The sequence below is a fragment of the Hemitrygon akajei genome, chromosome 2 (genome assembly GCF_048418815.1).
Source record: "Hemitrygon akajei chromosome 2, sHemAka1.3, whole genome shotgun sequence".
Lineage (NCBI taxonomy): Eukaryota > Metazoa > Chordata > Chondrichthyes > Myliobatiformes > Dasyatidae > Hemitrygon > Hemitrygon akajei.
In genome coordinates, this window is record NC_133125.1 from 78,200,401 (window position 1) to 78,228,184 (window position 27,784).

The 27,784-nt window shown below is 38.9% G+C and overlaps 1 protein-coding gene and 1 long non-coding RNA gene across 3 annotated transcripts in view; one reads left to right on the forward strand and one right to left on the reverse strand.

Annotated features, from left to right (window-relative positions):
- Positions 1–26,089, reverse strand: LOC140714301 (uncharacterized). Its single transcript, XR_012095855.1, has 3 exons — positions 25,687–26,089; positions 9,484–9,598; positions 1–212 (listed from the first exon to the last, which is right to left on the reverse strand). It is a non-coding gene; the product is annotated as an uncharacterized lncRNA (long non-coding RNA).
- Positions 26,090–26,100: 11 nt separating this feature from the next.
- The window catches only part of LOC140714284 (contactin-associated protein-like 5), a 1,700,882-nt gene continuing 1,699,198 nt past the window's right edge, over positions 26,101–27,784 (forward strand). For both annotated transcript variants that reach the window (XM_073025370.1, XM_073025379.1), the window contains exon 1: positions 26,101–26,272. In XM_073025370.1, the coding sequence (XP_072881471.1) occupies positions 26,185–26,272 (88 nt within the window). In that variant the 5' untranslated portion in view covers positions 26,101–26,184. The remainder of the gene's footprint in view (positions 26,273–27,784) is intronic.

Sequence of the window (27,784 nt, forward strand, 5' to 3'; positions counted from 1 at the left end):
TGGGTTGGTAGAAACAGATAACCTAAAGGCACCAAAGTAATAATAAGTTTGTCAGTTTGTGCACATATTTTAATACATTGGAGCTCACGCCTCCTGTCCCTTCCACAATGACCTTCCGAGCCTTCGGCCACCGTCCGAACCGTCGACGTCCAGTATCCGTCACTCTGGAAACACTGCCCGCTCCACACACGTCCATCCTCCTCGCTCTCCTCCTGAAAACGACCACAAACTCCCACTCAGCTTACACAGACAAGATAGCATAACAATTCTCCATTGGTTATTTTCCCCCTTATCAGTAGCCATAACCCAAACATACCAGACACAGAAACCCATTACAGCATTACAGAGAAGCCATTTCATTATAAAATACAGAGACACCATTTTGTTAGCCTGAACAGTTAACACCACTGTTACCGGTACTGAGAACCCTACACAAGATACACAGAAGAGGTAAAATTAATATCTCTGATTGACAGATTTTGATACACACTGGTCCACAGAGATCAGTACTGATTTAATCTTTTTATCTTAAATATTTGAAAATGATGAATAATTATTAATACACAATTGCACAAGTGGTATTAGATGGAAGTATAACACTCTCTTTTAATGGGACATTATAATGTCCATGAACAAATCTAGTCAGCTGGCAATATTATGACAGATGGAGTTCATTTGTGGGAAAATGTGATCTGGAAAAACACTTCAAAAATATTTTCCACAAATCTTTATTATTTTGGAAAGTGAGGATATGTGAAGAAAATAAAGGATTAGTGAGGAAGTGACGAAGTTGTAAATCGTTTGGCCATCTGAAATAGCTCATTCAGTGTTTGCCATTGAATTGATGGAACTATTCATATGCATGGAAAGCAATATGATCCACATTCCCCTGAATCATAGAGGGGCTGAAAAAATTGAACTATGAGGAAAGTTGCACACATTTATCTTGCAGTCCAGATATGCCCCAGATGAAGGTACAATTTAATATGTTGTCTTTATGGTCTTTTGTAAGTCACTTATGGGACATGGGCACCATTGGAGAGAGCAATATTTATTGCCCACCCTCAATTGCTCCTGAGGTAGTTGCAAGCTGCCAACTTGTAAACAAATATCAAAGGAAAGGTTGACTATATGTAAAGATACTATTTGACCTGGTGAGAGAAACCCAGAACAATAAGACGTAATCCTAAAATCAGACAAAATCAATTAGGCGTGAAATCAAAATGCCTCCTTCCTATAACGTGACAATCTGGGACTCCCTTTGCAAAAACACTAAGATTGCGACTCTAGCATCAATTTAAATTTTATAGAAAGAAATCAGCAGTATTTTATTGTTATAACTGTTGAAGAATATGGAATAGTACTGTACAGAATTATTAAATTGAGTGTTGGAATGCTTTGAGGAACAAAATAACCTTACCCTGTCCCTAAGGAGCATATTATCTCAGAGGTCACTTGGCAGCCCTGTAAGAAGTCTATTGATAATGTAATTAAGCATTATGGAGGCTTTTCTCTTGGTGCAAGTCTGCGATTTTCAGTGTTTACTGTTGTATTTTTTCTGTCATATTCCTTCAAAAGCATATTATAAATGCATTTGATAGGTTAAGTAAAAATAATGGCATTATTCCATCACCTCCTTAGTGGATGAGTTTAGGTCCAGAGGGTACAGCCTCACAAAAGAGGGACCATTTAAAACAGAGATGAGGAGGAATTTCTTTAGCCAGAGTGTGGTGAATCTGTGGAATTCAATGCCATGGATGACTGTGGAGCCTATGTGATTGAGTATATTTTAGCAGAAGTTGATAAGTTATTGATTGGTCATGGTGTCAAAGGTTACAGAGGGAAGGTAAGAGAATGGGGTTGAAAGGGATAATAAATCAACCATGATGGAATGGCAGAGGTGACTAATTCTGCTCCTATGTTTTATGGTTTTATGGTTTATATCAAGGACTTGCATGGACATAATGCACTGGGCATGAGAGTTATGCTTGGCAATACAAACTTTTCTATTATTAAATACATAACTTTATTGCATTTCTATGACTTATGAAGAAATTGCATTTTAATTGTTTTGTAATTTGCAATTATTTTTCAACTTGCATGTTAATTATTTGACATCACAGACAAACAAGGAGATGAAGAAGGCTTTTGGTAGGCTGGCCTTCCTAAGTAAGAGAATTGGGAGGTGATGTTATACAGGACATTGGTGTGGCCATGTTTGAAGTACTGTATTCAAACTACAGGAAAGATAGTATTAAACTGGGCAGATGCTGCCAGGGCTTGTGAAATGGTGTTTGAGGGAGAGGTTGGATAGACAACCTCTTTGTGCTCTGATCAGCAGCCAATCCAGATGTTGGACGTTTGGAGAGGAGGAGACTTCAATCGCATCCACTGCCTGAGGATAAAAGGCAGGACTAGGTCAGGGCAGCGTAATAGAGCTTTGGCCAGCAACCAATCGACATTTGGGATTGATTGATAAGAACAAGTTAAAGAAAGGCAGGGGCAAGCACAGCAGCCGTTGTCTGAGTGGACATAGAATGGCCATCTTAAGGCTTTAGCTCTTTGAGGCATCACTCAGAGAAAGCAAAGGGAAAAAAAATCTCAAGTTTTTTCTTTCTCTTCTTTATATCTGCTCAGCTACATCAGTAGAGATGCCAAGCAGGATAGTGAAATGCTCCTCTTGAGAGGATGTGAGAAGGCAGGGAGACCTCAAAAATACTTTCCACAAATCTTTATTATTTTGGTAAGTGAGGATATGTGGAGAAAATAGAGGATCAGTGAGGAAGTGACGAGGGTGAACAGTCAGGAGTCATGGTCCCCTATCTTAGTGTCTTATCTGCTCCTATTAAGTCTCTACATTCTTCTGAATTCCAGTGGATACTAATCTAGCTTCTCCCACATTACCTCAGAAAGCATCTGCTGATCCAATGACATGGTCAAGGTGACAAGGTTCTGCATAGGGAAGGGGCAGAACCTTGAGGGTTTGATCTCAAGATTGCTACCTGTGTCATATGCTAATGAGGCCTGAACTAGGAAGATTATACAATTTAATACGTGACTAAGGAGTTGGTGTAGGAGGGACGGCATAAGATTTCTGGATCATTGGGCTCTCTTCCAGGGAAGGTGGGACCTGTACAGAAGGGACAGTTTGTACCTGAACTGGAGAGGGACTAATACCTTAGCAGGAAGGTTTGTTAATGCTGCACAGTGGGGTATAAACTAGAGTTGTAGGGGCATGGGAACCAGAGTGCCAGAGCAGTTAATGGAGGGGTTGTGGTGGCAGATGTTGGTAAGATCTCAGACAGTTAGGAATCAAAAGGTTGAGCATGGAGCCACTAGTGTCCTGAGCTGCATATACTTCAATGCAAGAAGTATCGTAGGAAAGATGGATAATAGTGCTGAAGATGAGTAGCTGGTTTACAAACACAGGCAATGTGTAGTGAGGAGAGGATGTTGATAGGGCAAAATTGCAGTCAACAGGATGAGCTGCAATGTAAAAGGCCGACAAAATCAAAACACGTTACTACAGGACTGAAGGTGTTGTATCTAAATGTGCACAGTATATGGAATATGGGAGCTGAACTTACAGCACAGTTGCAGATTGACAGGTATGATGTTGTAGGCATCTCTGAATCATGGCTGAAAGATTATAGCTGGGAGCATAATGGCCAAGGATACACATTGTATCAAAAGGATAGGCAGGAAGGCAAAGAGGGTGGTGTTGCTCTGTTGGTAAAAAGAGGTGACACAGGGTCAACAAGTGTTGAATCATTGTGGACAGAGCTAAGGAACTGCAATGGTAAAAGGCCCCTAAATTGAGGTATATGCAGACCCCCGAACAGTAGTATGGATGTGGCCCACAAATTACAATTGGAGATAGAAAATGCATGCCAAAAAGGCAATGATACAATAGTCATGAGGAACTTCAATATGAACGTTGATTGGGAAAATCAGGTTGGTGCTGGATTACAGGAGAGGAGATTTCTAGAATACCTATGAGATGGATTATTAGAGCAGTTTGTGGTTGAGCCCACTGGAGGATCAGCTATTCTGGATTGGGTGTTGTGCAATGAACCAGAATTGATTAAGGAGCTTAAGGTAAAAGAGCCCCAAGGGGAAAGTGATCATAATGTGATTGAATTCACCATGAATTTTGAGAAGGAGAAACTAAAGTCAGGTTTATCAGGTATAACATTGGAGTTAAGGGAGTTACAGAGGCATAAGAGAGAGAGTTGGCCAGAATTGTCAGGAAAAGAACACTGGCAGGAATGATCGCAGAGCAGCAATTCGAAAGGCACAGGACATTTCCATCCCAAAGAGAAAGAAGTATTCCAAAGGCAAGATGACACAACCATGGCTAACAAGTGAAGTCAAAGCCTGTCATGGTCCGGATCGGTTCCCCTTTAAATTTATTTAGGTTGCGATCCGGACCATTGACGTCTTGTTCCCTTTGAATTTCGTTTCACGCGTCCCTTGAGCTTGGCAATCAAGGTAATCTACCCTCGACCCGAACCGGCAGCTTATAAGCCCCTGGCTTTAGCCGTTCGGGGCAAGAATGTTAAGCCTTCGCAGGTCGCTGCCGCCGCTACGACAAGCCAGAGTGATCCAGCCCGCATCGGAGTACCAGCAATTCACCTTCCGTCACCAGAGTGGGTCTGGGCAAGGTCAATCTACCAGGGGTGAGTGGAAGGCAGAGTCTTGACTCGACGTTCATGCCCCTTGTCTGTGTCTACCCCTCGAAGAGTCCCAGCTCGGTGCCTGAGCTGAAGGCGGAGTCCTGACTCGACGTTCATGCCCTTTGTCCATGTCTACCCCCTGAAGAAGAGTCCAGGCTCGGTGCCTGAGTTGAAGGTGGAGTTTGGCTCGATTTCATGCCCAGTGTCTGTGTCAACCCAGTGAAGAAGAGTCCCGGCTCGGTGCCTGAGTTGAAGGCAGAGTTTTGACTTGATGTCATGCCCAGTGTCCATGTCTACCCCCTGAAGAAGAGTCCTGGCTTGTTGTCTGATCTGAAGGAGGAGTCCTGGTTCAAGATTCCTTGTCCTGTGTTTTGGCATCCATGTTTCTGGCTGCAGTGATCCATGGTATCCAAGTGTCTGGCGGCGGTGAATCAAGGTCCCTGTCTCCAAGTCCAAGGGCCGTGGTGGTCCCAGTCCCCAGGGTCCAAGTCCAAGGTCCGAGGCTGTCCATGTTCCCCCGTCCAAGTCCAAGGTCCGCGGCTGTCCCAGTTCCCTGTTTCTAAGTCCCAGGTCCGCGACAATCCTAGTCCCTAGTCCCCTGGTCTGAGGTTCGTGTTCCTCTTTGTCCTCGATTTCCCGATCTTCTGTGTAGCGAGTAATAAACGCTATTTTATTGTACCTAAGAAAGACGTGTTTGTGTCCTGCTTGTGGGTCCTCTTCCAGCACCCTTGTCCCCAACTCATGACAAAGCCAACATAAGTGCTAAAGAGAGGGCATATAATAGAGCAAAAATTAGTGGGAAGTTAGAGGATTGGGAAGCTTTTAAAAACAGACTAAAGGCAACTAAAATAGTTATTAAGAAGGTAAAGATGGAATACAAAAGTAAGGTGGCATTAAAGAGCATACCAGAAGTTTCTTCAGATACATAAAGTGTAAAAGAGAGGCAAGAGTGGTTAGCGGACAACTGGAAATGATGCTGTAGAAGTAGTAATGGGGGACAATGAAATAACAGATGAACTGAGTAAGTATTTTGCATCAGTCTTTACTGTGGAAGACACTAGCAGTTTCAGGTGTCAGGGGGGCATGAAGTGTGTGAAGTTACTATATCTAGTGAGAAGGTTCTTGGGGAAACTGAAATATCTGAAGGTAGGTAAGTCACCTGGACCAGATGGTGTGCACCCCAGAGTTATGAAAGAGGTGACTGAAGAGATTGTGGAGACATTAGTGATGATCTTTCAAGAATTACCAGAATCTGGAATGGTTCTAGAAGACTGGAAAATTGCAAATGTCACTCCACTCTTCAAGAAGGGAAAGAGGCAGAATAAAGCAGACTATGGGCCAGTTAGTCTGATCTCAGTGGTTGGGAAGGTGTTGGAGTTGATTATTAAGGATGAGGTTTCAGGGTAGTTGGAGGCACATGATAAAATAGTCCATCGTCAGCATGGTTTCCTCAAGGGAAAATCTGCAGGAATTCTTTGAGGAAGTAATAAGCAGGATAGACAAAGGAGAATCGATTGATGTTGTGTACTTGGATTTTCAGAAGGCCTTTGACAAGGTGCCACACATGAGGCTGCTTAACAAGCTACGAGCCCATGGTATTACAGGGAAGATTCCAGTATGGTTCAAGCAGTGGGTGATAGGCAGGAGACAAAAAGTGGGAATAAATGGAGTCTTTTCTGTCTGGTTGCTGATGACTAGTGGTGTTCCACTGGGCCTGTGTTGGGATTGATTCTTTTTATGTTATATGTCAATGATTTGGGTGATGCAATTGATGGCTTTGTTACAAAGTTGCAGATGGTATGAAGATAGATGTAGAGGCAGGTAGTATTGAACAAGTAGAAAAGCTACAGAAAATCCAAGACAGATACAGAGAATAGGCAAAGAAATGGCAGATGGAATACAGTGTCGGGAGGTGCCTGGTCATGCACTTCAGTCAAAGAAATTAAAGGATTGACTATTTTCTAACTGAAGAGAAAGTACAAAAATCTGAGGAGCAAAGGCACATGGGAGTCTTTGTGCAGGATTTCCTAAAGGCTCATTTGCAGGTTGAGTCTGTGGTGAGGAAGGCAAATACAATGTTAGTATTCATTTCAAGAGGACTAGAATATAAAAGCAAGCATGTAATGTTGAAACTTTATAAGGCACTAGTGAGGCCTCACTTGGAGTATTGTGAGCAGGTTTGGGGCCCTTAGAAAGGATGTGCTGAAACTGGACAGGGTTCAAAGGAGGTTCACAAAAATGAATCCAGGATTGAATGACTTGTCCTATGAAGAGTGTTTGATTGCTCTGGGCCTGTATTCACTAGAATACAGAAGAATGAGGGGTGATCTCATTGAAACCTACTGAAGGCCTTGATAGAGTGGATGTGGAGAGGATGTTTCCTATGGTGGGATTGTCTAAGACCAGAGGACACAGCCTCAGAATAGGGGGATGTCCTTTTTTGAACAGAGATGAGGAGGAATTTGTTTACTGAGAGAGTGGTGAATCTGTGAAATTCTTTGACACAGGCATCTGTTGAGGCTGTCTTTATGTATATTTAAGGTAGAAGTTGATAGATTCTTGATTGGTCAGGGCATGAAGTCATATGGGGAGAAGGCAGGAATTTGGGTCTGAAAGGAAAATTAAATTAGCCATGATGAAATGGCAGGACAGACAAAATCTTATGGTCTTAAGAACAAGACATTATTACTTGGAGCATAAGAGACTGAGAGGTCATTTCCTTGAGTTGTATAAAAACACAAGGGGCAATGATAGGCTGAATACATTTTTTTTTCCCAGGGTTGGGAAATCAAGAACTAAAAGCCATAGGTTTAAGGAGAGAAGGGAAGGATTTGCTAGGAACTTGAACACAACATCTTCTCCACAAAGAGTTGATGTATGAGGAAAGGCTTGCCAGAGGAAGTGGTTGAGGCATGTATAATAACAACTTTTAAAAAAAATTCCAATCTTTTTTTTTACGATCTGTTAAGAGGAGCTGTGTTTTTTGATTATATTGTATATATAACAACGTAACATTATACCTATTTGATTTTGACAATATATACTTTTCTTTATTGCTGTTTACATGTCTTTTGTATTATCTGTTTGCTAAACTTCTCTGATTTTGTGTATATTTTTATTGAAAATCAATAAAAAGATTGAAAAATGAAATGAAAATGAACAACTTTTAAAAGACAGGTGGAAATGTACTTGGATAAGAAAGTTTTAGAAGTTTGTGGCAGGGTATTTAACAAACTCAGTTATGGACATGGATGATGAAAAAAAGAGAGGCTTAGGAGGGAAGGGTTAATTTAGGTTAAAAGGTCGGCACAACATCTTGGGCAAAAGGGCTTGTATTTTCCTTTCATGTTCAATCCTTTGGGATTGGGGATGTTTTATTTCCACTCCAGTTTTGTGGGTTCTGAGGTTGTTGGTGCAGATAATGAACTACAAACACTTGCCTGAGTGGAGCAGGGGTAATTTGGGAAATATACACTCCTTTTGCTACTTGCATAATTTTATTCACTCCTGCATGAGACATAGAAGCAGAATTAGGCTATTCCATCATGGCTTATACTGGATCTTACTCAACTCCATACACCTGACTTCTCGCCATATCCTTTGGTGACCTGAACAATCAGGAAACTATCAACTTCTGCTTTAACCTGTGGACTCCACCACAGGCTATGTCAGAGCATTCCACAGATTCACTACTCTCTGTCTAAAATAATTCCTCCTTACCTCTGTTCTAAAAGGTTGCACCTCAGTTCTGAGGCTGTGTCCTCTAGTTCTGGATACCGCCACCACAGGAAACATCTTCTCCATATTCACCCTAACTAGTCCTTTCAAATTTCAGCAGGTTTCAATGAGATTCCCCCCTCTACATTATTCTAAATTCCAGTGAGTACAGGTCCAAAGCTGCCAAATGCTCCTCATATGTTAACCCCATCATCCATGGAATCATCCTTGTGAACCTCTTCTGGATCCTCTCCAATGACAATCCTTTCTGAGATATGGGGCCCAAGACTGTTGAAAATACTTCAAGTGTAGCCGAACCAGTGTCTTATAAAGGCTCAGCATTATCTCCTTGCTTTTATATTCTATTCCCCTTGAAATAAATGCCAACATTGCATTTGCCTTCTTTATCACAGACTCAACCTGTAAATTAACCTTCTGGGAGTCTTGCATGAGGACTCCTAAGCCCCTCTGCACTTCTGATGTTTGAACCTGCTCCCAATTTAGATAATAGTCTGCACTATTGTTCCTCTTACCAAAATATATTATCATACATTTTCCAACACTGTATTCTTAAAGAGTGAAGTGACATTTGCAATCTTCCAGTCCTCTGGGACCATGCCAGAATCAAGTGGTTCTTGAAAAATTGTGACCAATGCATCCATTATCTCTTCAGCAACCTCTCTCAGGACTCTGGGATGTAGTCCAGGTGACTTATCCACCTTAGGAACTCAAGCTTTTTTCCTTTGTAATAGCAATTTCACTTGCTCCTGCTCCCTGACACTCAAGGACCTCTGGCATACTGCTAGTGTCTTCCACAGTAAAGACTGATGCAAAGTACCCACTTAGTTCACTTGCCATTTCTTTGTCCTCCATTACTGCCTCACCAGCGTCATTTTCCATTGGTTCAATATTAACTCCCACCTCCCTTTTACACTTCATATAACTGGAAAAAATGTTGTATCCTGCTTTATATTATTGGTTAGTTTGCCCTCATATTTCATCTTTTCCCTTCTTATAGCTTGTTTTTAGTTGCCTTTTGTTGGATTTTAAAAGCTTCCCAATCATCCAACTTCCCATTCACTTTTGTTACCTTACAGACTCCGCCTCCGGCTCACCGACATGTTAGACACAGTCACTTTTGGTCCACCTTTAATGTCTCCCCTTTCCGATTTAAACTTTGAAATTTCAACTTTATTCAGTCGGATCTGTAGAGCAAAAGTTATAATTATGGCTACTTTAAGAGGCACCAGGCAAAATCCGGACCCAGCCAACGGAAAGTCTAAAAAAGCTGGAGTTCTCAGAAGAACCCTCTTGAGTGAAGAGATTAGAGTCTCAAATCAGCAGTATCGGCACTGAAATAACTCAACTAAAAGAGAAATTTGAAGAAAAAATTGACTCTCTGAACCTCGATCTTAAAGAAGTTAGTCTGTCCTTTCTTCTCATTTGGAAAAGGCTCAACAACGAATCGTGGATCTGGAAGCTCGGTCACGTTGGAATAATATTCGAATTGTTGGATTAAAAGAGAAATCAGAATCTACCGACACACTGGATTATTTTGCTAAAATGTTTCAGTCTTTATTTCTGGAGGTTTGTTCGTGACTCCCGGAAATTGAAACGGCTCAAAGAACCAGTGCTTTAAAACTTTTGGATGAAGGTAAAAACAGGCATATTGTTGTGCGTTTTCTCCATTTTAGAGACAAAGACCACATTATTAAGCTTGCAAGAAAACTAAGGTTGTTTCAATTTCAAGGTTCAGAGATTCACTTTTTTGAAGATTTTGCCCGCGAAATTGTCAAGAAGCGTGCTGGATTCGCCTCGGCTATGAGATTAGCATATCAAAAAAAGCCAAATTAAGGCTTTTTGTCAAAAATTCTGGAGCTTGTATTTCTGATGATCCAGCCAAAGCATTGCGTTTTATTAACTGTGTCTGACGAGACTGATGACGAGTCTGAAGCCTGATGTTTGAACAATCTACAACAGTTTAATTGTCTTGTGGCATAAAGAGTGATGAAATTGGAAGATTTGATGATTATGGAAAGTCTTTACCTTAAAATGTATTTTTATCTCTGAAAAAGACTGGTTTGGATGGTTTTAACCTCAGAAGACACAACGGGAAAACTGTTGAAAGACTGTAGATAATTTTGAACCATTTAGAATTTTTTCTCTGCAGCATTTAAATGAACTAACTGTTTTTTTGTTTCTGCATATGTTTGTAAAGATTTTTTAAGTAATTAGTTGGATTTTTTTACGTTTTAAAGATAGATTGGATAATTTAAAGATGGCGATTGTTTTTCTTTTGTGCAAATATTTCAAGAATTGTTTTGGATGTGTTTTTCTTCCCTTATCTAATATTATGAAGGTTACTTTCAAAATTGAAGGTCGTTTTGTTCTACAAAAAAAAAACACTTCCTCCCAATTTATTGAGATTCATGTCGACTGTAATCAGTTTTATGTTCGGTAGAGGGAGACAGAGTTTCCTTTTTTCATTTTTTAAATTATTTAGGTAGGTGGAGTTTATTATTGCTTCTTTGCTTTTCTTGGGGCTTGTGTCGATTGATATTGACTTATTTCTGGGCTTTTTAGTTTGGGTGAGTTTTTTTTCTTCTTTTTTTATCCTCATTATGGAATCCCGGAGCATACGCAAATTATTACCATTTTCGACTATCTTATGCTGACATGTGTCTAACTATTCATTTTAGATACAAAGTCTCATGATGATATCTAAACAGTTAAATGTTATAAGTTGGAATGTGTGGTTGGAATCATCCTATTAAGAATAAGAAAACATTTAAAATTATTAACCAATTCCAACCTGATATAATCTTTGCTCAAGAGACGCATATCAGGTTATGTGATAAGAACCGATTTTTTAAATCTTGGAAGGATGCTCAGTTTCATGCAAACTCTCAGAGTAAAATTAGAGGTGTTTCTATTTTTATTGATTCCCAATATCCCTTTTAATCAGGAGGACATTATAGCTGATATTAATGGTAGATTTTTGATTATTAAAGTATTAATTTATAATAGGAAAATGGTTTTGATTAATATTTATGGACCAAATATAGATGATCCTTCTTTTTTAAAAAAGCTGTCTTTGCTCTGTTACTTGATTTAAATAAATATATGTTATTAATGGGTGGTGATTTTAATACTTTTTTAAATCCTTTAATGGATAAATCATCATCCGAACATCAACTCCCTATACGTTCTGCATCACTTATTAATTCCTTTTTAATTGATTATGGTCTAATTGAAATATGGAGGCATATGCACCCTAGTGATAAAGAATATTCCTTTTTCTCACATGTTCATAATATATATTCGAGAATCAACTATTTTATAGTTGACCCTTGACTTCTATTTAATGTTCAGAAATGTGAGTATGATGCAATTGCTATCTCTGATCATGCTCCTTTAAATCTAATATTTGAACTGAAAGATGTCGCTTCTACCAGACCATTTTGATGTTTTCCAGGACACTTGTTACAAAGTTCAGAATTTGTTGAGTTTATTGAACTCAGATAAAAGAGTTTTTTCTCATTAATAATACAGGAAACATCTCAAAGTTAGTAATTTGGATACATTAAAAGCCTATTTACGTGGTCAGCTTATTTCGTATATAGCAAAACTGAAGAAACAAACAAGAATAGAACTAGATAAAATTTCTGAACAAGCTAAAGAATTAGATAACATTAATACAATCTCTCCAAATGTTGTTTCATTTAAAAGAAGAGTAGAATTACAATCACAATATAATTTATTATTAACATACCCTATTGAAGGATATTTGCTTAAATTGAAAAGTCAATTTTATATTTTTGGGGATAAAAATAATAAGCTCTTAGTTTCCAAATTAAGAGCAGCTAGAGCTAAAAGGCAAATTTTAAACATTCATAAAACTAATGGAGATATAGCAAGTAACCATGAAGACATTAATAATATTTTTCAAGATTTTTATTCTGATCTTTATAGATCTCAATTTCCAGCAGAATCCTCCAAAATGAAGGCTTTTTTACATAAGATTAAATTTCCTCAAATTTCTGCTGAAGATCAACAGATGTTTGATGCTCCAATTACCAAGCATGAAATTCAGAAAGCTATTTTATTAATGCAATCATGTAAAGCTCCTGGACTCGATGGTTATTCAGTAGGATTTTACAAAAAATTTGAAAGATTATTTTCTCAGTATCTTTTGGAAATATTTCATGAACCCTTTGAGAAGGGTAGTTTACCTTCTTCTTTTTATGAAGCATCTATTTCCTTAATCCTTAAGAAAGATAAAGATCCTACTGAATGTTCATCATATAGACCTATTTCCCTATTAAATATGGATGCAAAAATTCACTCTAAGATTATGGCTAACTGCTTGAAAAATATTTTAACTAAAATCATCTCTATGGATCAAACGGGCTATATTAAAGGCTGTTACTCTTTCTCTAATGTTCAGAGATTAATGAATATGATATATTCATCAATATCTAAGCAACCTCAATGTGTTATCTCTCTTGACGCAGAAAAGGCATTTGATAGAGTTGAGTGGCCATATTTGTTTAAAGTATTAGAAAAATTTGGTTTTGGTAATAACTTTAATAGGTGGATTCAAATGATTTATAAGAATCCTATTGCCACAGTTATTACTAATAATTTCAGGTCCTCTTTATTTCACTTTCTCGTGGTACTAGACAGGGATGTCCATTAAGGCCTTTTTTATTTAATCTTGTATTGGAGCTTTTGGCTATAACACTACGTGAAGTCAAAAATATTCATGCTATCTCTATGAATATAACTATGCATAAGATTTCCCTTTATGCAAATGATCTTTTAGTGTTTATTTCGAATCCTGAGGAATCAATTTCTAATTTTTTGGAAACACTAAAAAACTTTGGTAAATTTTCAGGATATAAACTTAACTTGAATAAAAGTGAATTGTTCCCATTAAATGCTCCTGTTTTTATATATAATGATATTCCTTTTAGAATTGTAAATACTTTTAAATATTCAGGTATTATAATTACTAAAAAATAAAGATCTTTATAAAGCTAATATAGTTCATTTAATGGACTCCATGAAACAATTATTTTCTAGATGGAATCCACTTACTCTCTTTTTAATCGGCCGTATCCATGCTGTAAAATTGTGATTTTACCTAGATTTTTATATATTTTCCAAAATATACCTATCTTTTTAACTAAATTTTTTTGATCAAACTGACTCTCTTATTTCTTCCTTTATTTGGAACAATAAAAGACCAAGAATAAATAAAAATTATTTACAAAAATCTAAAAAAGATGGTGGACTTGCACTTCTAAATTTAAGACTGTATTATTGGGCTGTTAATATTAGACAATTATGTTTTTGGCTTGATTTAGAACTAAAAGCTGTTAAACGATTTCTTTTAACTTCAATATTAGGAGCTCCATTATCTCTACAACTCTCTAAAATTCTAAATTTAAATCTTTACCCTGTTATTAAACAGTCCTTACAGATTTGGTTTCAGTTTTGCAATATTTTTACTTTTAAACAATTTAAGTTGTCTAGTTTTTTATATCGAAACTTTTTATTTTAAACCTTCAATAATCGATCCCATTTTTCTCCTATGGAGAAATAAAGGGATCCGTTCTTTTACAGATTTATTTTGTGTTGGTCGATTGATGACTTTTGAAGAGTTAATTAACAAATATTCTCTCGCTCATACACATTTTCTGCAATATCTTCAGGTTAGACATTTTTTACAACAATATTTATCTAAGTTTCCATATTTGCAAGAATCTGATTCGTTGGATACCATTTTGAAGTTCAATCCTTTAGTGAGATGTTTTATTAGCAGAATTTATAATTTACTTTTGTTACAAAAAGAGAACCTCTCACTAAAGATTAAACAAGATTGGGAGAGAGAACTTAATATGACCTTTGTTAATGAAGATTGGTTGCGAGTTTTGAAAAACGTAAATTCTTCTTCTATGTGTGCCAATCGCTGTTTAATTCAGTTTAAAATTGTTCATCGTTATTATTTATCAAAGGAAAGACTATCTCAAATATTTCCTAGTATAGATAAAAACTGCGATAGGTGTAAAACTGAAGTAGCTACTTTGTCACATATGTTCTGGTCATGTTCTTTATTAAAACTGTTTTGGAAATCTTTATTTTCTACAAATTCTAAAGCTCTGAAAATTAATTTACAACCAAACAGATTGACTGTTCTATTTGGAATAATTCTGCATCATATTCAGGGCATTTCATCTTCAGATCAACATGCAATTGCATTTGCTACATTATTGGCAAGAAGGGCTATTTTATTAAAATGGAAAGATACTTCTGTCCCTACATTAATTGAATGGTTTTCTCAAGTAATGTTATGTCTCAGTTTGGAAAAAATTAGAAGTAGAACTTTTGATCCCCAGTTCGATTTTGAGAGAAGATTGGGCTCTTTTGCCAAATATTACCATTTAATTTGAATTATTTTATATGGTTTCCTTCCAATCTTATTTTATATAAATATGAATTGGTGGTTGATGATTCTTTTTCTATGTATATATATAGAGGATGGTAAGACTAATTGCTCCGGGGGTTGATTCCTAATGGGTTTTTTCCTTTTTTTTTGCAGTCAGTAGGTTTTTTTCTTAGTTAGATGCAGCTCTATTTTTTTCTTTCTTTTCTTTATATATAATATTTTTCATTTTTATATATTACAATCAGTTTTTATTTTCTTCAGCGTTATTAATTGTATATATATTAATTTGTTGAAGTTTTATATCATCTTATAGCTGTAGAAGATTATGTACCAATAAAAAGATTCTAAAAATGAAAATTGTTACCTTGCATGGGCTTTCCTTGGCTTTTAAGCCACAGTTGCCTACCCCTGCCATTTATGGACTTCTTCTGTGAGACATATCTATCTTGCACCTTGTGACCTATTCCTAAAAACATCAGCCATCTCTACTCTGCCATCATTCCCACCAGTATCCTCCTTAAATCCACCTGGGCTAGCTCCTCTCTCATGCCTCTGTAATTCCCTTTATTCCATTGTGATATTGATACATGTGACTAATGCTTCTCCCTCTCAAATTGTAGTATGAATTCAATCATATTAGATCACTGCATCCTAAGGGTTCCTCTACATTAATCTCCCTAATAAGATCAACATGGACCAAAGGTTCTTAATTCCATCTCAAATTTTCCTTCCCCAATTTGAATAGTCATGGGCAACAAAACTTTCGTGGGGATTTAATCAACAACACACACAAAGTGCTGGTGGAACACAGCAGGCCAGGCAGCATCTATAGGGAGAAGCGCTGTCGATGTTTTGGGCCGAGACCCTTCGTCAGGACTTAATGTTGGGGATTTAATGTTGTGTTTCCTGATGGAGACTTTGAGTACTACAATGATTTTTTTTCCCCTTCCCAGCCTGGTAATCACTTCTGATTGCAGAACTTGGAATAGTGTGTCCATTTTCGGAGTTCCTGAAATCTCAAGAATTATGCCAACTGGAGTTTAGCTATAGTAAGGTCAAGGTGGAGGATCCAGACTAAATAACGATTCAAACAAGTCCTCAGTGGTGGAGCTGGCAGAAAATGATGACACTTCACAATGGCAGTGAAGGTGAAGGAAGGCTGCAACAGTGAAAGTTGTCTTGTACTCCATGCCAATGGACACTCACCCCTATCTGTCAAGGAACGTGTGGTGGCTCCCATGCATCAATTTCTCCACTTTGAACAAAGTCATGCACAGTTGTTCTGTATAAAGACAATCCACCCTACCATCGCATTTATGAGGATCCTGGATTGGCCTCTATGGAGACCTGAAGACTCACCAATAGGCCACTTCTTCCAAGAACATCATCCTCAACTTGAGTGATCACACTACTACTAATCCATCTCTTAAAAGCACATAAGAGGATAAATAGCAGTTTGCGAGAGTTGACCGTGAGTCTTGTGCCATGTCTGAGACTATGACCTCCTAATCTCCTTTTCTCCAATGGAACAAAGTTTCATCTAATCTATTACCTCCATCATTCTAACACCAAAACCCAACCACAGCATTGGAAGAATATCAATGCTGAAGCTCTCATGAACCCCATGAAGATAACTTCTCACAAACAATGTTTCATAGATAATCTGTTACTTCCCAATTTAAAGGAACCCAAAAGAGCCCAACAGCGTCTGTACTTCCTGCGAAGGCTGAGGAAAGTCCATCTCCCACTCCCCATCCTCATCACATTCTACAGGGGTTGTATTGAGAGCATCCTGAGCAGCTGCATCACTGCCTGGTTTGGAAAATGCACCATCTCGGATCGCAAGTCCCTGCAGCGGATAGTGAGGTCAGCTGAGAAGATCATTGGGGTCTCTCTTCCCGCCATTATGGACATTTACAATACACGCTGCATCTGCAAGGCAAATAGCATTATGAAGGACCCCACGCACCCCTCATAAAAACTCTTCTCCTTCCTGCCATCTGGGAAAAGGCTCTGAAGCATTCGGGCTCTGATGACCATGTAACAGTTTCTTCCCCCTGGCTATCAGACTCCTCAATACCCAGAGCCTGGACTGACACCTTACTGCCCTATTGTCCTGTTTATTATTTACCGTAGATTCCGGATTTTAAGCCGCTACTTTTTTCCCACATTTTGAACAGCTTTGAACTCTGCGGCCTTTAATACAGAGCGGCTAATACATGGTTATTTTTCATGCCGCCTCGTAAACATTTTGCCTCGTAACAGTAGACCAATAAAATTGATGAGTAGTTCACAGAGGTCCAATGAAATTGTACGATAAATCAAGCGCACTTTCACAATTAAATTATTGTAAATCAGTCATTTGTACTCACCCTCATCAACATGGAAAACACTCGAAGAAAAGCATTGTGCTGCCTTTATGGCAGTTATTTAGTTTATAATATTTTCGCTTAGTAATTCATTTTCTAGTTAAAGTTAGAAGAGTTTTAACTATATTTGTTTTCTGTACTACATCGCGGGATGCTATGACGTCACACCCGGTTTCGCCGCGTCTTGTGGGATACCGGTTTGCGATAAACGGGAAGGAGGGGGCATTAGACCCGAGCGAAACGCTGCTTTTAAATGCCGTTTGCGATAAACGGGACGGCGGGGGTCGAGCGGCGGAGCGAAAACGCTGCTTTTAAGTTAAAGGCGAACAATAACTTTTCCTGGTAGGCTGCAGTATATATATTTTTTACCAGTCGTTAGGAGATATTGGAATGTTGTTCAGTAAAGAAGTATACGCAACGTATATTTAAAAGTAGCCGCGTTATGGGCACGGTTCGAAAAAAAGCATTTGCAATATGTATTTGTTTTTGTTACCATATGGATTTAATTAAAAGTTAAAAAATCCTCACGTGTAATATCTTTCTGTGTAAATATCTCATATTACAACGTGGGACACCTGCGGCCGAAAATCCGGTGCGGCCTAAAATCCGGTGCGGCCTTTACAAGTAAAAAATTGATTTTATTTCTAAAATTAGAGCCAGCGGCTTTTAATCAGGTGCGCTCTGTAGTCCGGAATCTACGGTATTGTAATGCCTGCACTTTATGCAGTCCTGGGTAGGTCTGTAGTCTAGTGTACTTTTTTTTGTGTTGTTTTTTACATAGTTCAGTCTAGTTTTTGTACTGTTTCATGTGACACCATTGTTCTGAAAAACATTGTCTTGTTTTTACTGTGTACTGTACCAGCAGCTATGGTCGAAATGACAATAAAAAGTGACTTGACTTGACTTGAGCTTATGGCATAGCATGAAGTCTGCCATTATTGATACCTACAAAGAGACATATCGACAGTTGCCTGAAGGTAGGGGTCCAACAAAGAACCTCAGGATTAAAAAAGAAGTAGGAGATGAAGAGACTGATTTTGCATGTGGATTGTTCAATGCCCTATTCTACTCATATTGTAGAATGCCATCTTCACACAACCAGATTCTAGAGCATTATGGTTAGGATTAGGGTTCCTTCAGCTACTCAGTTCTTGAACCAACCTGCACAACCCTAATCACTAAGTATGGAAACACTATGATTATTTTGCACTTTAATAATTTGTTTTTAATTCTAATTGGGTTATTTCTGGTATAATTTTGTATAATTTACATTTACATTACATTTTTAATTATGTTTATCTACAACTATGTGTTTTTAATACTGCTGTATTTTTTCCGTTGTGTGTGTGTATACATACACTCATTGGTCACTTTATGAGGTACCTCCTGTACCCAATAAAGTTGCCACTGAATGCATGTTTGTAGTCTTCTGCTGCTGTAACCCATCTACTTCAAGGTTCAATGTGGCATGCTCTGCTGCACACCACTGTTTTAAAGTGTGGTGATTTAACTTATTATCACCTTCTTGTCTGCTTGAACAAGTCTGATCATTCTCCTCTGAGCTCTCTCATTAACAAGGCAATTTTGCCCTGAGAATTGCTTCTCTCTGGGCATTTTTTTTTGTTTTTTGCCATTCTCTATAAACTCTAAAGATGGTTGTGCATGAAAATCCCAAGAGATCAGCAGTTTCTTAGAACTCAAACCACTCCATCTGGTATCAACAGTCATTCAGAGTGTATGTATTTGTGCATATGACTACAAATAGAATTTCAACTTTGGCTCTCACTTTGAATAGGGTAATTCCATTAGGATTAGAGATGCAGTAAACACTTGCTATAAGGAGCAGACTGAAGAATCTGTCCCTGTGGAAAGGTCTCTGGACTCTAACTCAAAACAGAATCTTCGTGCCAGACTTGCCAACACTCCGGACCAACAGTGCAATAAGTCATGATATACATTTATTTTTCATTTGCAAAGAGGAATATGATCATTTAAAAAGTTCAAGAGGTAGCATACCAGTAAGTCTCTTGAGCATTATGGACCAAGGCAGTCTACTGTAAAGAGGAGTATCATGCAAACATCACCACTGCAAGGGAAATCACTAAATAAGCTTGTCAATTGCTAAATAAAGATGGGGAAAAGAAGCTACTGCCAGAATGATTGAAGCATAAGAGCATTTATTGCCAGGGGCACAGTAACAGAAATTTGCTTTCTGTTAGCAAATAGTGTAACAATGCCCAAGTTGGCTGGGAGAGGTGAAGAATTGACTGTTATTGAAAAAAAGTCTTAACAACTGATTTCCTAGGCAGAAATCTACAATGTTGGAAAGAGAATTCATATGGAATCTTTGAAGTCCTGCATAAGTTTGTGGAGAATAGGGCACAAGCTATGAAGAAATAACAGGAAGAAAATGAACATTCAATCGACTAGACTCCTAATCCTTGAAGCATGGAATCTCATGAAAATTTCAGACCATAGTTGATCATTATTGTTCTGCACATTCCAATCATATAAGGCAGGAGTGTTGTGTATCTTGCTTCTGTATCTGCTGACCAATGGATCGAGCAACGCTCTTCAATGAGAAAGCACAGAACATAACTCATGTAACAGTACAGTACTATACAGGCCCTTCAGCCCACAATGCTGTGCCATTGCTTTAACCTAATCTAAAATCAACCTAACCCCTCCCTCCTACATATCATTTTATTTTTCTATCACCCATGTGCCTATGGATGACATGGATTGAAAATTGGTTGGCAGACAAGAAACAAAGAGTAGGGATTAACGGGTCCCTTTCAGAACGGCAGTCAGTGACTAGTGGGGTGCTGCAAGGCTCAGTGCTGGGACTGCAGCTGTTTACAATATACATTAATGATTTAGATGAAGGGATTAAAAGTAACATTAGCAAATTTGCTGATGACACAAAGCTGAGTGGCAGTGTGAAATGTCAGGAGGATGTTATGAGAATGCAGGGTGACTTGGACAGGTTGGGTGAGTGGGCAAATGTATGGCAGATGCAGTTTAATGTGGATAAATGTGAGGTTATCCACTTTGGTGGCAAGAACAGGAAGGCAGATTACTATCTAAATGGAGTCAAGTTAGGAAAAGGGGAAGTACAACGAGATCTAGGTGTTCTTGTACATCAGTCAATGAAAGCAAGCATGCAGGTACAGCAGGCAGTGAAGAAAGCTAATGGCATGCTGGCTTTTATAACAAGAGGAATTGAGTATAGGAGTAAAGAGGTCCTTCTGCAGCTGTACAGGGCCCTGGTGAGACCCCACCTGGAGTATTGTGTGCAGTTTTGGTCTCCAAATTTGAGGAAGGACATTCTTGCTATTGAGGGAGTGCAGCGTAGGTTCACAAGGTTAATTCCCGGAATGGCGGGCTGTCATATGTTGAAAGATTGGAGCGACTGGGCTTGTATACACTGGAATTTAGAAGGATGATAGGGGATCTGATTGAAACATAAGATTATTAAGGGATTGGACACACTGGAGGTAGGAAGCATGTTCCCGCTGATGGGTGAGTCCAGAATTAGAGGCCAGTTTAAAAATAAGGGGTAGGCCATTTAGAACAGAGATGCGGAAAAACTTTTTCACCCAGGGAGTGTTGGATATTTGGAATGCTCTGCCCCAGAAGGCAGTGGAGGGCAAGTCTCTGGATGCATTCAAGAGAGAGTTAGATAGAGCTCTTATAGATAGTGGGGTCAAGGGATATGGGGAGAGGGCAGGAACGGGGTACTGATTGTGTATGATCAGCCATGATCACAGTAAATGTCAGTGCTGGCTAGATGGGCCAAATGGCCTACTCCTGCACCTACTGTCTATTGTCTATCTAAAAGTCTCTCAAATGTCCCTAATGTATATGCCTTTACCACCACCCCTGGTACTGTGTTCCGAAGACCTACCACTCTCTGTGCAAAAAACTTACCTCTGACATCTGCCCATACTTTCCTCTGTACACATTAAAATTATGTACCTTTGATTGAGGACTTCCTCTATCGCTTCTGATTCCAGACACATTTCCTCCAGATGAGGCCTATCCTCATTGTAGTCATCCTCTTGTTCTTCACGTACATATAGAATGTCTTGAGAATGTCAAGTACCAGGAATGCCTTTATCCTACACCCCAAAGCCTTGTCATGTCCCCTTCTACCTCTCGTAAGTCTATCCTCAACCTCCTTCCTGGCTACTTTGTAATTCTCTGGACTCCTGTCTGATCCTTTTTTCCTTAGGTACACTTCTTCCTTCCTCTTGACTAGATGTTCCACATTTCTTGTCAACCATGGTTTCCTCACTTGATCATCATTTTCCTGCCTCAATGGGATAAACCTAACCAGAACACCATGAAAGTGCTCCCTAAATACCTCTGAATTTCCACTGTGCATTTTCCTGAACACATCTGTTCCCAATTTACACTCCCAAATAGTCAGTAAGTGGTTTCATGTGCAAATCAACCTTATGTTAGATAATCCAGGGCTTCTTCAACTATAGTAGATACAGCTATTGTGACAGGCAGTGAACATTATCACTTTTTGTGCAATTTACAACAAATGAACAGTGAGAGACTCCATACAAAACAATTTGGCCTCTCCCTGACTTGGCAGGCACATTATTAGTGATCTGTTTCATTTTGGTCAAATGCTCTGGATTTTATTCAGATTTTGAGCATGATCTGGGCACTTTTGCATTTATTGTCTTCTCTAATTACCCTTGAGAGGTGGTGATAGACTGCTATCCTTAGCCAAATCAGTCTTTCAATGAAATCCTAGCAATGCTGTCAGAAGGAAGTATGTATTTTTGGAGATCTTTGATGCTGAAGGAATGCCAGCATATTCCCATCAAGATGGTGAGTACTTTAGAGAAGGATGTGAAGGTGGTTGTGTTCCCACATGCCTGCTGCTATTTTCCCTCTTAGTGTGGAGTTTGTGGGTGTGATTGAGGATGTTATAAGAGGACCCATGTAAGTAATTACAGAACATTTTGTAGGTGTACAGATCACCACTATGCTGTGGCAGCTCAGAGGAAGAATATTTTGGATAATAGGAGAAATGTGCTCTCTCCAAGATGGTGTCAAGGTTGCTGAGTGCTGCTTGGAACTTCATTCATCCAGCGAGTGGAGATTATTTTTTCTTTGATTAGACTGTACATGCTATATGGGGAGGTTGCACAAACTTGGCTTATTTTCATTTGGGTATCAGGAGCTGTTGTAGTGTTTATAAAATTATTATATGAGTCCTGGACAGAGTAAACAATCAGAATCTTTTCTCCCAAGGGAGAAATGTAGAGGATATGCTTTGTCAAGGGGGGGGGGGGGGGTGCTGCAGTTTAAAGGAACTGTATGACCAAGTATTTTACACAAAAAGTGGTGGGTGCTTTAATGGGTTAATGGTGGAAAGAGATTTGGTTGTAGTGTTTAAGTGGTTGCTAAGTAGACACATGGTAAGGCAGTGAGTGGAGGGATAAGGATCCTGTACAGGCAGAAGAGATTTAGTATTGTACTTAACTAGATATTGTGGACTAAAGGGAGTATTCCTGTTGCATTTTCTGTAGTCGTCTTGCTCCTGACATGTCATTGGGAAAGGATTTGGGTGTCAGGAGGAGTACTGTACTCAGCTTCTGACCCATTTATCTGCTGGTCCTGCTTAAGTTTTGATTGTACTTTTTCTCTGTTGCCACCACAGTCTTGCTGTGGTGTGGTGGCCAGAACAGTGTGCTCTGACCAGTATACTGTATAATTATCCTTGAAATGCATCCCTCATAGAAATAAAACATTCCCTTGGGTTTGTTTCATATACCGATGAAGACTGTAAGGATTTGTTTTAATAAATTTATAATTCAAAGGAAGATTCCATGTATTAAAGAACATATTAGGCCTTTGGAAATGAAGGTCTGATAAAATAACAGGGTTTGCCAAGCAGTGTGTCTGTCTTTTGAAATCTCCTGGATAGTCTAAGAATGAAGTAAGCTCTATATAAATGTAGTTCTTTTCTTTCTAATGGCCTTAAGACTAGTATTGAATGCAATGCTACCCACTCCCTGGTGAGATGAAGTTAATTGTTTCTTTCTCTCTCTGGTATAAAGTAAACAAACAGAAAATGGAACAGACCAATGTCAGATTTACAGTGATAACTGACCACTCCTTCTCTGAGAAGCTCTTGTAGGTGATTTCTTCCAAGTACCAGGGACCAACTGGGTGATTGGCTGAAAGGGGAACACTACAACTGTATTAATTGTGGAGAGCAGGTGGCAGAATATTGATCCTGTTCACCTGTGTAACATACATACCAGGTGCTACTCTGCATCATCAAAGGTCAGTTTCACTGAAGTCAATTTCAAAGGTTTAGTACAAATTATCAAGATGATTTATTTTATTCAGTGTCTTGTTTATACACTTCATACATGCATAATGTTCTCCTATTCCACTATAACTTTGTCATTTTATCAGCTTCACCTAACATGAATTACCTCATCATTGTCTCTCTCTCTCTCTCTCTCTCTATCTCTCTCTCTCTCTCTCTCTCTCTCTCTCTCTCTCTCTCTCTTTTCCCACTTTTAAACCCTTTATCTCAGGTTCTATATCAAGCATTTTTTCATCTATTTATGTGGCTGATATTCAATATTGTATGATGCTAGGTCTTGCGGTTGTCACATGCTCAGTGGCCACTTTATTAGGTACACCTCTACACCTGCCCACTTCTACAAATATCTAATTAGTCAATAACGTGGCATCATCTCAGTGCATAAAAACATGCAGACATGGTCAAGAGGATCAGTTCAAACATCAGAATGGGGAAGAAATGTGCTCTACGTCACTTTGATGGTGGAATGATTGTTGGTGCCAGACAGGGTGGCTTGAGTATCTCAGCATCTGCTGATCTCTTGGAATTTTCAGACAGCCGTCTTTAGAGTTTACAGAGAATGGAGCAAAAAAAACCCAACATACATCCAATGAGCAGCAGCTCAGTGGATGAAAATGCCTTGTTAATGCAAGTGGTTAGATGAGAATGACCAGATTGGTTCAAGCTGACAGAAAGGCACAGTAACTCAAATAATCACATGTTACAACAGTGGTGTGCAGAAGAGCATCTCTGAATGGACATGTCAAACCTTAAACCTTAAACCTACAGCAGCGGAAGACTACAAACATACACTTAATGGCCACTTTATTAGATACAGGAAGTACCGCATAAACTGGCTATAGAGTACATTCCTACATTCAAGAAGCAGTATAAAACACCATTGTTAGAAAGTGTTTTTCCTGTTATGCAAAACTGCAGAAACTTGACATACTGCCCCGAGAGGTTCAAGAATAGATGCTCTTCTTCAACCATTTGGTTCTTGAAATAATGGGTACAACCTTTATCACTATACCACTATGACCATGATACAGTAAAATGGACATAATAATTCTGACAGTTAGTTTTTGCATCTTGGCTGGCCCAAGTGTTGACTGTTTATTGCCCTCCATAGATTTTGCCTGATTGCTGAATTCCTCCAGTATTTTGTGTGTATTACTTTATTTTCTTTCACCTTAACTGTGGTCTTTCTTGTAAAAATAACGGATTCTGCTTTTTTTTTAAAGTGAATACTACTGACATGTGCTGTTGATGCTGCATATATGAATATCTGTAATAAACTGGACTATTGACCCCTGTGCATGGTAAGATCTCACAAAGAACAATCCAGCGCACACACAGTTAATTTACTTTAGGTGGTGCATGGGAAGGAATTAATAGCCAGTGCAACGTGGTACTCTGAATATTAATAGATTTTCAATATCCAGTTAACAGCCAGTTAAATTCTCAATTCAAGGCAACATCGTTTGAGACAGATGTCGGTTGCCAGCAGTCTGGTGTGAGACCGGTGACCTGAGAGACAGATAAAGATCACAGACGCATTCAAACGGCATTTTTGATACACAATCCTCAAAACGGAAGCCACGTTGTTAAACCAGTCCATGTAAAGTTTAATCTAGCAATGGCGTTAACCGAATAATAGCGAGTGGTAGGATCGGTAATCAGTAAATATGTCAGTGCAATGTTTTATTTTTATTAAATCATATGAAGAAAGCTTTAAAATGTATTTTTAATTTTAATCTAATTGCACGAGATAAGATATTGAAATCTTTAAGACCGACATTCCCTAAACTTTTAGTGATCTAATTATACACGTTGTTGCTAACTCCACTCTGGTAAATGAATTTGCTACATTGTTGCATTAGCTCCTGTAATGGTTTGCAGGGAACTAAAATAAAGTTTTAAGAGTAAGAAAACGTTGATTAGAAAAGCAATTCCTAAAAGAGCATTGCACTCTAATCAAAGGCAGTAAAGTTGCGTGGATTATTTTAATCACACCTCGAGATCTTTTTGGTTTTAAAAAAGTGATTTTGCATTTCCTACAGACAAAGGCTAGAAGAAACTCACATTTAAAGGGTCGCATTAAAAAGTCCAGTGAAAGAAGCTCATACTTACTGACCGCGCTCATGATTTGATTTTTCACGGGATGGTTTGGAACGAAACTGGGTTATGGAAAGTCACATCGTGGATTTAGACATGCACACTCACCAGTTCATCCTCAAACTGGTGTTGGGATAACAGATTAGCTGACTCTCATACATTCTCCTATAACATACAAGGAACAGATACAGCCTGGCCCGTGGTACCAGCCCACCAGTTAGGGGGTCGCCCCTTTCGCACCGACTTCGGAGCAACGCACTCTTCCAAGTGAAAGTGGAGCTTTCGACTTTTCCTCAATATCCCGATTTCGCGGTACCAAATAGTTGGCGCAGGGAAACGTGTTGTCTGTAAGGCAGCGTGAGTGAAGGAGCCGTTGGCTTTAACAGAGGGAGGAGGAGGGCAGAGAGAATCAGAGCCACGTAAGGCAGAATGTGCTCTGGCATAGTCAAGAGCGGAGCGACGGAGCAGCAGTACTGAGCCAGCTACTGTTTCAGACATTCATTTCGGGGGGAAATGGAATCATACAGTAGCGGCAACCGCTTCCTCGCCTTTTCCCTCTCCGTTGTCAGCCTGTGGGGCTTCTGGTCAACTGCTCACTCCCGTAAGTACGCGATTTCAGGATATTTTTCAAAATATAGGAAGGAGAGCAGTGTGAAAGTGAATTCCAACAAATCGATAGAAGGGATGCGCCTCTTGCTTTCCAACAAAAAAAATCATAGAAAGAGCAGGCAAAATTCCTAGAATTATCCTAGTCGCACTGCAGAATGGTGATTGAGGTTTTTGTTTATATAGATATACCACAGTAATGCTAATTAAGGAGATGCATTATTGTACCTATTAGATACCCAGTCCTAGCATCTTAACGTGTAATCGGCGTCTGATGTTTATATAATGCATTTTGCCATTTAGTTTGCTATAATGTGTCTATGACAATGCTACAAGAATAATTACAGACTCCGTAAGTTTTTATTGAGCAAATCTTATAACTGTTCAGATTGTCTCCCGATTTAACATGTACAAGTGACTAATTCTCAAGCCGCTGTCTCCGGTAATGAAACTCCAGCTCTTGCATCAGAAACAGGACGAGAGGTTGAAGTACTGTACTTGTAGCAGTTAATACTCCCATCTCGGAGTTGCTTTGGGGACTCGGAAGCTAATTAGCAACCAATGTAAAGAATGCAAACAGCTAACCAGCCACTTTGAGCTGGATCTTATGCAATAGACACGAGCCAGATGACTTTAAATATAGGTAGTTTTGTGTTAATGGTTACATCGTCCTTTCAAATGCATCACCTTCTTCTAACCTAGTTACTTTAATCCATATCACGACTGTATACTGAGCAATCAAACTGGGATTATTTTTAGCTTGACTTAAATAATCTTCAACAATTGTCATTGAATAACCAGGACATTGAAAGTCGAGTTTAAAAAAAACTTGCTTCCAAAATTTGAAGCATGTGTGAATGTCTGGTGGGCCAGGAGGGGAATAGAAATGTGTAGGAAAAAATAATGCAAACTACCATCCTTTTTATCTGTATTCCCTCCATTATTAATAAGCAGTTATAATGAAATTAAAAAAACTAAGCAGCAATAGTAAGACTTGATAGGCAAATGGTTACTGAAATATTCTGTACCACAGTCTGGTGTTCAATGTGTTTGGCAAAAGTTAGTGAGGATGTGAACCAGACATGTTGAAAGACATGCAGCTACTACCCCATTCGCCTTCTCCCCTTCACTGCCAGGATGAAGAGGACTGATATTACCTGTGGCTTTTCAGCTTAGACTTTAATTATATCAACTAGTTTGCTTCTGGCACTTAGTACTGTACTTGCATAGGCAACTAACACCTTCAAGTTTATTTACTTTCATGCCTTATCCTGGTGCCTTAACACCGTTCTCCATGGCTTCATCCTTGCTCCCTGCAAAGGCTCTGTTACCCTTCTCAAACATGCATTTTTACCACATTTTGGGGCATTTTCTGCTCCAGTTTGTTTCATCCTGATGCAATATTGCACTTGTCAAATGCACTGTGTCTCTAACAGCCCAAATGTCACAGATTAATGTGTACTATACTGATGTCATCCTCTCTAGCTTTGTCAATATGTCCTTGCCT